Source organism: Myotis yumanensis, unplaced genomic scaffold (genome assembly GCF_028538775.1).
Source record: "Myotis yumanensis isolate MYYU_CA2020_CCGP unplaced genomic scaffold, mMyoYum1.0.hap1 SCAF_2, whole genome shotgun sequence".
Lineage (NCBI taxonomy): Eukaryota > Metazoa > Chordata > Mammalia > Chiroptera > Vespertilionidae > Myotis > Myotis yumanensis.
Genome location: NW_027223753.1, coordinates 80,333,057 through 80,347,514, shown reverse-complemented (window position 1 = coordinate 80,347,514; position 14,458 = coordinate 80,333,057). Strand labels below are relative to the sequence as shown.

At 45.5% G+C, this 14,458-nt stretch overlaps 1 protein-coding gene across 3 annotated transcripts in view; it reads right to left on the bottom strand.

Moving 5' to 3' along the window:
- Positions 1–1,597: 1,597 nt before the first annotated feature.
- ATXN1 (ataxin 1) overlaps positions 1,598–14,458 on the bottom strand; it is a 421,222-nt gene continuing 408,361 nt past the window's right edge. For all 3 annotated transcript variants that reach the window (XM_070405691.1, XM_070405692.1, XM_070405693.1), the window contains one exon: positions 1,598–9,249. In XM_070405691.1, the coding sequence (XP_070261792.1) occupies positions 8,719–9,249 (531 nt within the window). In that variant the 3' untranslated portion in view covers positions 1,598–8,718. The remainder of the gene's footprint in view (positions 9,250–14,458) is intronic.

Genomic DNA, 14,458 nt, shown 5'->3' with positions numbered 1-14,458 from the left:
GGTCAATTTGCATATTACCTCTTTATTATATAGGATGAGGGAGAGAGGTGAAGCAAAGGAGGACCTGAGGGGATCCACTTAAGATGTTCCAGCAGTAGTCAGTGGGAAGGGACTGTTACCAGTATCCCCTCCCAGACCGGTCTCCTCCTGGGCTCCCCTCAGAGTGCCCAGGGTGGGGGCACCCGTCACCCAATGGCCCCTGTGGGTAGCCCTCTGCTGGGATGTCTGCTGGTGCCATCTGTCTTGTGCAGACTGCAGACTAGCTCTTTTATTGCACCAACCAAAGGCAGGTCCCTCGCTCAGGTGTTTAGGGACGTGAAAACTGAGTTATAGGAAAAGCCACACTGCTGGGTCATCTGGAAGCAGAGGCTGCACAATAAGCAGTGCTTCTAAGGCATCTGCTTGGTAGCCAGTTCATCTCTGCCTCCAACAGGAGTTGGGGGGAGGGGAGCCCACAGGGGAGCAGCCCACAGACCAGGCGCGTGTAGGGACACAGATGGAAGCAGCCCTATTGCCTGAGTGCAGGCCTCCATGCAGCAGTGGCAGGTGAGGAGGGAAGGAGTCAGAGAACTGGGTGCCTCCTGTCCACCTCGGGGTCCCGCTGTGTGCGTAACGGTGTCAAGGCCTCCCCACTGCAGCCTGAGAGGCAAAGGTTTTTCCTGATTGGTGTGACCAGTCCAGGTAAGACTCATAGCCATTGGACCCCAAACCTGTCAGAGCCATTAGCATCTAACGTTAAAACAGGGCAGGCAACGGTTCAGACTGCTGCCCCACGTGTGCCCCAGCACACGGCACGGCCACCCAAACTGCTCTGGAGGAGGAGGGGACACGGCAGGCTTCCTGTCCGGCTGCGAGGCTCACCTCCTCACTGCTGGCTTAGTGCACGTCCTGTCACACACCGACATGCACAACGCTCAGGGCCTCGCGTAAGTCCTGAGAGGAGAGTCTGGTGAGATGTCCCCAAACACCTAACCAGGAAGATAGGACAGAGTAACCCTCCCCTCCCTGGGCTAACGACACCGAGTTCTCCTCCACCTCTGCAGGGCCTCACAGTTAGGAGGTCGTTGTCACACAAGCAGCTGGCAAATGTCACTGAAAGACCCACTTTCTGGGGCAACTGCTTGAGACAAACAGGTCCCTCCACGTGCTGGGTGACCCCCTCCCCCCCTCCCCCGCTTGCTGCGTTTCTAACAGTCATAACTACAGGAAACATTTTAACTACAGTGAACTTTGCCTTCAGACCACGAACCGGTTTACAGTGAAACTGTACAGAATGTATCCATGATGCTACGTGAGCACACCAAGCTGCCAAATGCTGTTTAGAAACAATTATCTCTTGTAAACAGTGGGATTCAGATAGGAGCAATCAACAGGAACAGAGCCAGGCACAGCATCAGATGCAGAAGTGGACCGTTTGTCTCAGAAACTCATCACGACCTCTGCTCCCCACACCCTCAGTACAGGCAATGCCCATGTCACCGCCCCCCAAACCCACGGGGTGACGACCGTGGGTAAGGAAGGAGGAATTCCCAGTTGCCTCAGCCTCAGCGTTCCTCGAGGACCTGACACAAGGCAAGGACACATTTGCAATTGGCACTGTTATTTTTATTAGTACGAGTATACTGAAACAATAAACTTGTACTGGTATACAGACAATTTATTTAAAACAATTTTGTTCAAATTTTGAATCAAACATTGTTTTATTATAATAATGAAATAATTTCTACCTAGAAAACCTGCAAGCACCATCAAAGAAAGGGACCATAAAATTCAATAAACAGACTCGAGTGTATCCTACAAATAGACACACCACGATTAGAAAATAGAATATGAATTCTTCCTTTTTTTTTAATATTTGTTTTAAAAAAGCTAGTGCAAGTACAATATTTTACACTGGAATTACAGAGAGTATGCACGCATATGGAAAAAAGTTCTCCTGTCACAATAAAAGCTCTTAACTATGTATGCACGTAATATTTTCTTTTCGATAAGGTGCAAATCACCACTCCTTCCCTAGTTTTCCTCTGTACTGGCCATGTCGGTCTGATAGTGCCCACGGTTCTGGCGTCTCTTTTCCCTTGGCCGGTGGGAGGCTTACGGTTGGAAGTTTGAATGATCAGATATTAACACATCCATAAGGACGGGTCTCAGAGATGGTTCTGGGCCGGGACCCCACTGGCTAGAGGTTAGGAGGCTGTCCTCACTGAAGGCCACCACAGAGACGAGGGCTGTCCTGAAACCTCCCTTCAGCTGACACTGATTTGGATTGACAGGTGAGCAGTGACGGCCGGGGACGAAGAAACCTCCCCCAAAGGCCAAAAGGGCAGTATTCACAGAACCCAACGCACAGGTGTCAAGTTTAATGGTCACGGACTAAAGAATCTACCCCACTCCTGGGCCAGATAATAACGTAAGAGTAGGTGGTTCATGTGAGAACCAGAGGAAATCTACGCACCTGGCTTCTTGGTACCTGCTTTTTAAAGACAACAGCTCTAAGCTAGTGTCGCCTCAGCCCTGATATTCCAGAGAACAGTCTGTTACCTCAGCAAAGATGACTGTAAACAACGCTTCCCACACAGGCCTTCAGCCTGGCCATGGAAAAGGAGACAGGCTCATTGGCCATCCAGACAGTAAACGAACAAACTAAAGAGAAAGAAAACTTGGGCAAAGTCTCCAATTATCTGCAGTGGAAGACTCGAGTCCTTTCAGATAAGAAAAGTTACGGAAATTCTTAGAGACTGTTATTGTATAGATACTACCTATTGGCCAAATGCACTTAATTTTAATACAGCTGAACCGTTTGTATGCAAGTCAAGAGGACACGAAAAACTGAAAAACCGAGGCCACTGATCCCTCCTGCCGTGAATGTCAGCTACCAGAAATGTTGCATTTAACAGCAAGGGAGCAGCTGAGATTCTGCATGTAAGAATTGTAGGTGGGTTTGCTCAATATCCCCACAGCTGTCCAGTATCCGCTGGCTGGCTTGATTTTTGGACAGAATATGACTTTTCTGAGAAGTTGTCCCACATTTATTTTGGCCTCAATATAAAGAAAAAGTTAACTGAAGTGAAATGAGGCATTTGAATTGAATTTCGTGTTTTACCCCCCCCATTTAAATGAGGTGTGGGGGGGAAAGAAGGCGGAACATTTTTTTGTCCTCACGATGAGTCCTGTTTTATTGGTAGCTAGGATCCCTTGTTACAAACACTTCTTGTTCAGGATTATATTCTTTGGGTTTATTGGAACAGGAAGTGCTAAAAATGTCAAAATATCATTTCTGAAGAAAAAGGAGTTGCAATGGCTTAAGAGTTTAAACTAAGAAGGGAGCTCAGAGAAGTACTTTCAGCATAGGAATGAACAGTATTCTCAAACTGCAGAATACAGAGTTGCCCTCTCTTAGAAGGAGGGCTTTATGTAACGAAAACAGAAATGAAGCATAGGTATAGTTGAAGAGCCTTTGACGCAGTAATTCTTCCAGGCCGTAACCATACAAATCTGATCATTTAGACGCAACGAATTTCTATATACAAAGAAAAACATGTAACTTTCAACCTTTATGCTTCTTCTTTTTTTTTTTACAAACAAGGTATGAAACTCATTGTTTCAACAGATCCATATCTTTCAAACACTGAATGAATCATTTCGACATTCATTTTTCTTTTGTGCAATTTTTTAAAACATTACCTGTACTCCTCAAAGTGAGTGCCTCAAAAATTTCTTTTCTTCAGCTTCTCAGATTAGGTGTACATTAAAAAGAAGGAAAAAAAAAAAAAAGGAAATTCCCACAAGGTCTAGTGCTACAGGAAAAGATCCTATCAGTAAGTAACATTTGAAGCGAGGTCATCTCTGTAGAAGTCTCGGCTCCAGAGTAGAGGTGTGCAAATCGTTTGGAGTTTCCCTATCAACAGAAACACAACACTGTCCGTGGAAAAGAGGAAACCAACCCAACACAACAGCATATGCATGTGCTTTATAAAAAGTATATTCTCTGTATATTTATTACTTGATGTCTTAAATTCTCCATTTCAGAAATTCTGGGTTGAAAACACAAAAGTGGAAGCAAAGGCTTCCACTCCACTCTAAAGGCTAAAAAAAAAAAAGCATAATTCCCTTTTCTTTCATATCCGCCAAAGAAGCTGGGTCGGGCCAGGGAGACGGGTGACCCTGTTGTCACCTGGAATCGTCACGGTGACCAGAAAACAGGAAGTGCAAAGGGTTAGGAGAGAACAGGCCACAGTTTGTTGAGCGGCTTATGGTACATGAAACAGTCACCATGACAACCAACACAGCTCAAAAAGCCTGGCCTTCTGTCCCAAGAGCTCTGCTTCTTCACCCAAATCTGAAATAACATGGCATTAGTGTCTTCAAGAGCACTGAGATTTTTCTATGAAAGAAATAGGTTTCCTTAGTAGTCACAGATGTTAAAGGGTATTGTCAATTGTTTCCTTAAAAAACAAACAACAAAAAATTCCAAAGCTACAACAAAAAGAAATTTTGGCAACATATTTCAGTAAAGATCGAACTATGTGCAAAGAGTGGATTTATGATTACTAGGAGCTGCTGTTCCTTGTGAACACGCAGCATTATATTGCAATCTATGCAGGATCTAAGGAGTAATCCACAAGGTGCAGGAAATCCAAACATTCCTCAAAGTTGTACAGCCCTACTCCAGAGCAGTCAAAGTGCTGCTCCGGGCACATCAGTGTACCACACACACGCCAGCCCGTCCCTGAGTAAGAGGTGTGAAAGGTTCCGCAGAGTTCCTGTGGGGGGGGTGGGAGGTGGGGGTGGGGGAGGGGGAAGCTGCTGCCACTTCCTGCAGGGGAATCCCTACACACTCACCCAGCAGAAAACACAGAGGGTCACAATGCAGAGTCAGAAAGGGGATCGACAACAGCAGTGACGAAAATCAAATCATCCCAAACCAAACGGGGCGAGTTGGGGAAAACAAAAAAAATTGACTGACATAGAAAATTATCCTGAAAGTCCCAATGAAAATGCAATTTGGATTTCCACTTCAAAAGGTTTGAGGTAAGTGGCACCCATCTCTTTATCTGCACCCCAGTGTGGCCCAGACAAACTGAAATAATTCTTAAGTTAAACATTCGAAGGAACAGTCATTTTCTATATTTACTAGTAGAAATCCCTATCAAGAGAGGTTCTTGTTTGTTGGTTTCTTATTATATATTTTTTTTCTTTTCACCCTGGCTAATTTCTTGGTGATTGTGTTCCATTGTAAATACAAAAGGCCTGCTGTTATTAGTTTAAAAGTGGAAAACAGGAAAGAAAGAACTAAAGACAGTGTAGGCAAATATTGCAAAGTGGACACGGTACAGAGGCACAAGGCTGATTCTCGTAAGCTTCAGGGCACCGGAGGAGAATTTCTACGCCTGTCGCTGCCAGGTCTGCTACACAGAAGTGGTGACAAAGGCTGCTCTGGGAGCCTCAGTTCAGCAAGGTCTGCCAATAGGAGGAGGTTCCCTGTCCCCTGGATGTTCTTCCTATTTGAAGAGAAAGCTGCCACAGAGGAGAGTGAGCAGTGCTGGCAGGCGGCCCCTCCACAGCCACTGGCCTGCACGCTCACAGTTCACACACACATCACTTCCTGCACGCTCAGAGGCACAGCTCAAAGTCTCAAGGACACAGACCTGAGGAGGGGCCTGCCCACTTGCGGAAAAGGGCGTTGAAAATGGGTTGATGCTGGCTCTATTGCTCCAGAGTGCGCCTTAGAAATGACTCTGCCTCCTTCCTCTACACACTCCACATTCACTATTCATCCTGGTGACAGCGGAACTGCAGCTGGTCCCCTAGATCTCCTTTGCTTGCTCTTTCTGCAAGTGGCGACAGACACCTGGGCTCCTGCAGGCTTCCGCCCAGCACTCAGCATCCACAGCAGCAGGGGGAGCTCGCAGCGGGGGGCTCTCCCCTTCTAGCTCCTCCCCTCCAAACAAGGAAAAAGCCAAAAGGGTGTGAGCTTTAACTGGACCACACTGATCAGACTCTATTGGCATGGAAAGTATTGCACATGCTGGAAAAGCAGGGGAGTGAAATGGGACAATGCTGAGAAAGAACCGATCCTCTTATAATTCCTATACCTGAAATAGAAGCACAAAAATGATGATGATGTTCCTATTGCTCCAATCATGTATATTTTCCCATTTTAGTGTTGGTGTTGTGGGTCCAGTTAGTTCAATACTTGAAGTAAGCCAACAGGTGGTGTGTGTCTTTCTGAGTCCACAGGAGTGGCTACTGTAAATAGTGGTGCCAATGAGGACAAAGTCGATGTGGCAGCCCTGTATTCCTCTTGCCACCAAAGGTTATAAAAGAAAAAGAAAAACAAAACCTAATAATTGCAAGTGCCCTGAGCAGAATATATGGAAGATTAAGCAAGTTCTCTGAACAGAAACGCTTTAAAAAATACAGCACTAAAGGAGTATTATGACTGCGAGAATAGACCCACCCAACTCTCTGTGAGCATGCAGGGAGGGTGATGAAATTCAAATAGAGTCAAGGACCGGCTCTAGCTATTCTCTATCTATTCAAATGTTTTTGGTACATTCCAGAAAATGGTTTATAAACTCATTAGTCCGGGTGAGAACAAAATGTGAAGGAACACTAGATAGCCAAAATGTGGGCTGACATTAGGACTTCTTAAATTTGTGAAATGGAAAAAAAAGTATTATTTCTCAATGAGGAAAGGAAAATCAGAAGTTTTTATTCAGATTAGCTGCAGCCATTCCAAGTACGAATATTAAAAATTTCTTCCTACTTATAAAACTTTTTTTTAAAGCACTTTGAGATGCAAACTCAAAACCCACAAACAATATTTCACCTCTCTGGGAATGAAAGGTTTAAATTCTGAAATACCTTTCTGGGTTTGTACCAAACACCAAATCTTGATTTGATTTCAGATGAAAAAAAAAAAAAGTCATTCTGAAAAAACATTAACAACAACAATAATGAATTTAAAAAAAACTTGCTCACATATATAAATGTCTCTATGGAAAACTCTCTCAATGAATCTGAAGAAAATTCTCAGAGTTGTCCTGCCAAAGACCCGGTTTTTGTGACAGATGCGGTAGAAAGACCAAAATAAATTTTGAAAGGAACATTATAAAATGGCCTAGAGTTTAGGCAGGTTAGAAAGAAATTCTGCTACATTTATTTATGCTCGTTCAGTCCCCCAAACCTTTCCCACAATGTTATTGGATAAAAACTGCAGGAATATCACACAAATTATGAACTCAAGATGTGCAAATCGCAAGGTTCTTTAAAAGTTCGTCGTAAAAAGAAAAACACTGGACAAAAATGAGTATTCTTTTTTCCATCCCTTTTCTCTGGGTTTCTCTGCCAGCTCTGCATATGCCTTTAATCCTTTCTCAAACATCAAAGTGAAAGTGCCTTCCCGCCAGGCTGCACTGGGTGGTCATTCATTGTCACATACTGGTTCATGATTCACATTCATCCTTTAAAACCACATGGAAACTGTCAATATCTTGCCGTGAGAAACTCTGCAGAGCTGAAATGCAGTTACAGTGTCGAAAAAAGATAGCAACTTAGTTTTTTTGTTGTTGTTGTTTTTTCTTCCCAAAGACTTTAAAGTGAGATACAGTACTTGTTGAATGCTAGACCAAGATGCTTGGTAATAAAGTGTGAACAGCATTGTAAGTGCTTAGAGATAGCAATATATATGCTCATCTTCAAAATCCAATTCCTCACGTCTCACTGGAATCTGAAAAAAGTGGCACCCGAGTCGTCCATAGTCATGAACTATAAACAGTACTAGAGTTAAAAGACAAAAGATTTGCAAACCCAAGGTGAAGGGCAGCTCCACCTGCCTCTTGGGAGGAAGTCAATGCGACCACCTGATTGGTTTTCCTAACACTGCACAGAACCAGAGTGGGCGTTCACGCTCAACCCCGCTGCCCCGCACCCTCGGGGAGCCACGCAGTCAGGGCGGCCCTGCCCACCAGACACCCCAAGACGGCACTGCACTAGAGAAGCAGAAACGAAATCCCACGTGTGGCAGTTGCTCTTAAAAAAAAATCAGTGCAGTCAGGCCCCATAGGGGGAAATACGTATCTATATGATTAAAAGTTGCTTTTATTGTAAAATATGTTGGAGGGGGGGAAATGTTCTTTTACAGGGTTAGCTTTCCATCCTCTCTAGGATGCCCTGAGGCTGGGTTCCTGATATTTCTTTTGTACGTGAGACCTCCTGAGGACGTGTCTCTGGAGCTGCAACCCCGTGCTGAGGGCGTGAGACAGGGGGAGGCAGAGAGAAGACCCTCGCTTGCTGTGGCACCCCTGTTGCACCCCCACCCCCCCACCTCTCGCCCTCGCCCCCGCACGCTCGCACGCACACCCCTGCAATCCCCTTCCCGAACTTCCTCATGAAACCAGCAGAAGTCAGCGCCCAGAGGATGCTTCTGGCGCTGCTAAAAAAGGCAGCCACTCCAAAGCCACATACATTCCACCAGGCGCCTGGCCGCGCCGGCCCCGTGCTGGCCCCCGCTCGCCCACGGCCAGACACTCGTGGAAAAAGCATATGCACTGTCTCCTGCGCAACACCGGCTGTAACTCTAACGACAAGGTAAGAACAGAAACCTAAAGGAAGAGGATAACATGTAAATACTGTGTTATTTAGCCTACAGTACAGTAATCTGGATACAAATGGTAAGGGAGGGCCGAATTCCTGGCCCACGCCACGCCGCCGCTCCTACTTGCCCACGTTGGACCGGCCTTCGATGCAAATCTTCACCTCCTGAGGAATGAGCGAAGGCCGGGGGAGAGTCAAAGGCGGCTCGTCTTCCGACTTCTCCAGTTTGCGGGTCTCGGGCGCCGACCACCTCCTCTTCCTCGTGGTCGCGGGCTTGCTGGGTTCTGTTTTGGTGAGCAAGGGCGCTGCAGGCAATGCGATTTTGTCTGGGAACTTCAGTTCGCCGTTCTCGGAGAGCATCGGGGCACTTCCCTGACCGATGCCGTTCTCCTGCTCCGCGTACCGGTGTCTGCTGCCCGCGAGGGCGTCGGCCTTGGCATGCTTCAGCAGGACGCTGGCGGGATCCACGGGCTGGCCCTTCTTCACCGAGCCGTTCTTCAGGTTCTTGAGGGTCAGCGAGATGCAGACGTCCCCCACGGAGAGTTTGGAACACGGCAAATCGAAGAGCTGGCTGGTTCGCTCTGGACAGCAGGACGACCAGCCCTGTCCGAACACAAAAAAAGGGTACTCTACCAACACCTCCACGCTGACCTGTGGGACGGTGAGAGACAGAGAGGGGAGACAGAAAGGGAGTAAGTGCAAACCTTTGATTCGGGTTTTATTTCACACACGTGCAGTGCAGAAGCTGAATGGAGTAAAATAAGACAATTCCACAAATCTCCACTAACACACACTAACGAGGCTCTTAATTTTCTGCTGTATTTGTACTTACCGTATGCAGATGTTGGGCAGAAGCCAGTGTAAAAGTCCCTTCAGCACTCAAAATATCATTTTACTGAGTATCAGCTCTAGGCCTGGTCTCTGTGAAAACAAGTCCTTCGACCCCCAAGGATGAAAGAACATCTGAGTGCTCAGCACTGAGCAAGGCGCTGGCCTTGTGCTTGATTAGCTCATGGGACAAGGCTCTTCTCTGTGCGACAGGGCGGATGTGGGTCTGAGTTGGACTGTGTGTGCTCCACGAGGGAGGCACTATGTGTTAATCACCGTATCTCTGGCTTTTAAAGGGGTACCTGGCACATAGTTGAGGCTTCATATCTAGTAGGTAAATGAATGTGTACCCTAGGAATTTAGGGGAAGCAGAATCAGGGGAGGTTTGAGGGGAGAACATTGCTGGGAGAGGGTCAATGTGACATACATCTCAAGTACTTGGTTCATCTACAACAAGCATGTCAAGTACTTGCTGCCTGTGGGCCGTATGCCTATTACTATAGTGTGTGAGCATGAGCCCATATCAATGTGAATATCATCTGGGGAACATTTCATAGTTCTGGGATATTTTAAAAATGTAAAGAAAGCTAACATTTTTTGAGTACCTACTCTCTGTTGAACATTAGAGTACAAACTTTACAAAAAGCCTTTTGTTTAATACTAACAATATACTAGTGAAAAAAGCATTGTTGTTCTAAATTATAAATAGGGAACTATAATTATAGTCTCGGAGAGATTAAATCAGTTGCTTAATGTCACAGCTGTGAATTGATGGAATTGGGATTTAATTCAGTCTCTTTGGTCTCCCAACCCATTTTTCTTTTTCCTGTGCTCCCGATCTCTGCCTCTATGAACAGAGATATAATACCAGTAAGAGAGATGAACTTGACATTCCTACTATCCCCAACAGTGGTGAATGTCACTTGAAATAAACAGGATCCCAATGGCAGGAACTCATGGTTTGTTTCATGGTACAGAAAATTGTGAAATAGTGTTTGCCTTACACCTACTCATACAATTCTAGTCTCCCCATATAAATGTGTGATGAGGCTGCTATTCAATTACAGAACTACATTTATATCTCGCACACATATATTTGCATATACATATGAACAATCATACAAGTTATAGTATCAGATGGGGATGACCACTGAGTTCCAAGTGGGAGGGCCACCCTGGAGCTGGCTCCATAAATCCTGCCCCAAACCTCTTAGAGCCATTAATATCACAAACTGAGCAGAGGAACCAATCCTTCTTCAAGTGGGGATTTTTAAACTGTATTTCCAAGTCATAAAAACAAAGTTCTGAAGTATAAATATCTCCTAAGAATCTACCAGACTCACTGTTTGCTTATCCCTGCCTAACAGCTGTCAGAGGTCATGTGACATTCATAATACTGGAAGCCCTATTTGCAAACATATTGGTCTTTTTGGCTTTGCATGTTCCTGGATGATCCCCTGATTCGGGCAGTCTGTCTCCTTGCTGACAGAAAGCCTAATACCTACCAGTTGACAGTTTTCTTGGTGTGTGAGCCATACTGTACACACTCCTCAGAGCAGCCAATATTCCATGTTCTGAAAACAATGTCTACTGCATATTCATAGACAAGTCTATCTGAGACTTTTACGTGTTACCCAGTATCTACAGACTCATTGAGAAGAAATGTTTTCAAGGCCTTTATAACAAGTAACACTACTGATTATTCCAAAGGCTGTGATGTAGATGCATATGCTTCCAATTATATACTCCATAAAGTTTTGGGGCATTTGAAAGCCCTTCATTACTCCCTCATCTCAACACTCCCAAGGCAGGTCTTAGAATTAAATACCATGAGGTCGTCTGTAGCTTGAACAGCCTACCTAACAATTCATGAAAGAAAAGTGATGAGGGAGAGAATATTTAAGATATGCACTAAAAAGAGCTGATGATAAAGGAATTTATTTTAACTTGGGTAGGTTTGGGAAGATATATTCCGCCACTTCAAAGGCTTGTCTTTGGTCCCTTCTTCCTAAATTCTGGCTTTGCCTCCTCCCAAAGGAGCTCTGACATCCTGGAAAAGATGCCACACACACATCCTCAGGTGAGCCTACACAAACCAACAGTGAAAGATTATTCAGATAATGTGATTGTTGTAAACAGTGGACTGGATAGCTCATGCCAAATGCTACTTTTTCTCCTCACTGATTCTTCATCCTCACTAATATTTATCCTCAGACATTTCCCTCCTGACTATATGTAACCTGAATTATCTAGAAAATGTACTTTTTTGGGGTCTGCATATATGTCAACTAAAGTAAGTATTTTCCCTTTCTTTGGTGAAAGTTAAACTCTCATTGGACATATCTCAGATAAGCATACTAAAGTATCCATAACCAATCTGTGTATTTCATAGTTAGGTTTACCAGAAGGACATAAACATTCCTAAAGGTTAACTGACCATTAACAGTTAATGAAGAAACCATACGGAGGGATTTTTCAGGAAGAGTATATGTAGTTAGGTCTGTTTGAAATTCCCTTGGAGAAGACTTATCTACCTCAGAACATGCTATCCGTGCTGATGGCTACTGTGCTGGCCAGAAACAGACTTGGTGGGATTTTGTGACACGATGTTACTTGAAACTGGAACAGCGAGGCTGTGAGTTCCTTGAATTTGATGCCCAAGCAGGTCTCCCCTATGGTGCTGAGAGCTTCCAATGTTGCTGATCAAGTGTTCCCACTCCAGGTTTTGCAGTTGTAATAAAGTTCAGTAACCGCACTGAGCACCTGCTAAATGTGAGGGACTGCAGAAGAGAACCTGTTGTTTAAGACCTAGCTCTTACTTCAGTGGGGAGACAACATGCGTGCAAAACAAGTAACTTCACAAGGCACACCTGGATCCCGGCCACCATGTTATCTCATGATGTCCACGTGGCTACCTACTGGTAACGCAAATGCAATGTGTCCAAAACAGACCTCCTGATATGCCCCTGCCCACTGGCACCTCTGATGCTCTTCTCATCTCTGTGAATGGCACTTCCTTTATTCCAGTCATTCAAGGGCCTGGAATCACTTTTGACTCGGCTCTTTCATACTACGCTCATCAAATCACAAAGCAAATCCTGTCTGTCCTCTCTTCCAAATTTACCTAGAATGAGACCACGTCTCACTGCCTCTACTGCCCCTGTCCTGGCCAAGCCAGCTCCCTCTCCCTGGGAGGACAAGCACCATGCACAAGCCGTAGTCTGCATGACCCCTCCTCACTGCACCACAGTGACCTGTCTCCTGCTGGTCCTTTTACTGCACCTGCACCTCTGCGTCTGTGTCCACATTAGTCGCTGTAGTTGGAATCCCGTCTGCCCTGTGCGCTGTCGCCTTCCGTTGCCCTTCCCAAGGGCTTCGCTGACCACCCTGCTTGAAATAACAACACCCCATCCCTAGCCCTCTCTACCCTGCTTTGTTTTCCCCCCATTGCACTTACTATCTTTCGATGCATTATTTATTTTTTTACTCATGCTATTTGTTTCACCTCTTTCCCCAGCTCCACAAAGGTGGAGATTCTGTCCGTTTTGCTCATCTTTCCATGCCCAGAGTCTAGGATGCTTTCTGGCCTGTAATAGGTGCACGCCTTGCAGTGTGTTTACAGAGGAAAGGCAAACATGAAACCAAGTAATCAGCTTTGTACTGAGCATGCCCAACGCAGCACCCATCAGCACTGACTGCGTGCTTGGAGGTAGATGAGGCTCCTCTCTAAGGGAACTTCAAGAAAACAGACTCGTATATACTTCGACGGAAAAATCCCTCCCTGTGACTTCTTCATTAACTGTCAATGAGTAACTAGTTCCGTGTTTGCCATCTATTTGCAAAAACACTGCAACGGCACAACTGGCCAACAGAGGTCAATGTTTAGATGCTGAGGCGCTGGCTGTCCTTGCTTCTTTTCAGTGGGGACTAAATTGGGCGACCAGTCCTCTCCAGGGAGAGGGGCAGCACCTGCCTGGGGGCTGGCTCACCACTAACAGGCAGCTTTCTGGGCTGAGCCTTAGCGGCCTCCCTCAGTGCGTCCCTGTCAGACGCTGAGTTCATCATGACCTCATAGAATCAAACTTTGGTTCCTTTCTCTCCACTCTTGAGGTTCCTCTTTGCTATTTCAGCTGTGCTAATAACCATTCGTTTTATGACCTTGTGGGGGTTCAAACGGTCTCTGCTTAAACCCCAATGAACACACATTCCTGAGGGCAGCACCATATAAAAACCAAAGGACGTTACATAATTCCTGGCAGCGCCACACAGTCCATCTTTTTCATCCATAAATGTATCTTTTTCCAAATACGTGAAGCAGTCGTAGGATAAAATGTGAGCATGAATAGCCTCTGTCCTATGTCAGCTGGAGGCCCCACTGCTTCTCATCTCTGGATGCCTGGAAGCCAGGACTTCTCTTTTAGGGGCAGATCACCTTTTACCCTCCTCCTTCCACCCTCCTCCATCCTCCTGCTGCTGCAGGCACCCCATGTGCTCACTACTGCTTCTATGAGAAGTTTGTCTTCCCTCCCTCTCTCCAGCCCCCTAAACCAACCCTCTAAACCCACCACCTCCACCTTCTATTCAAATGGAGGAATTAGGACAAGGAAGCAACACAGCTGGACTGGTAATAATTTATTCAATATCACAGTCCTGCTCCTGCTAATGACTGGATTTTATGATCATTCTTTGTTCTTCTGTGTATAAGTTCAATAAAATTCCTTTAACTACTCAGTCAATAACTATTGTATTTAAACACTGTATGCATAAACACATATTTATGCTGTTTGAATATTTCGATCTTAGATGGGTGCTGTCTATATACACACATATGTGCATAGCACCAAAAACAAGATATAAAGAACACAAAACGTCTGCTGCTTAAATTTGCCTCCTATTTCCTTAACAGGAGTCCCTGTTTTCACAAATGTGAAGGGCATCTGACAAAACATTTTGCTTGGTACTCTCCCAAATGTACCGACTCTGCCTGGTCCTGGAGCCACGCAGCTCCGGAGCGGGTTCCAGTGGGTGTCCG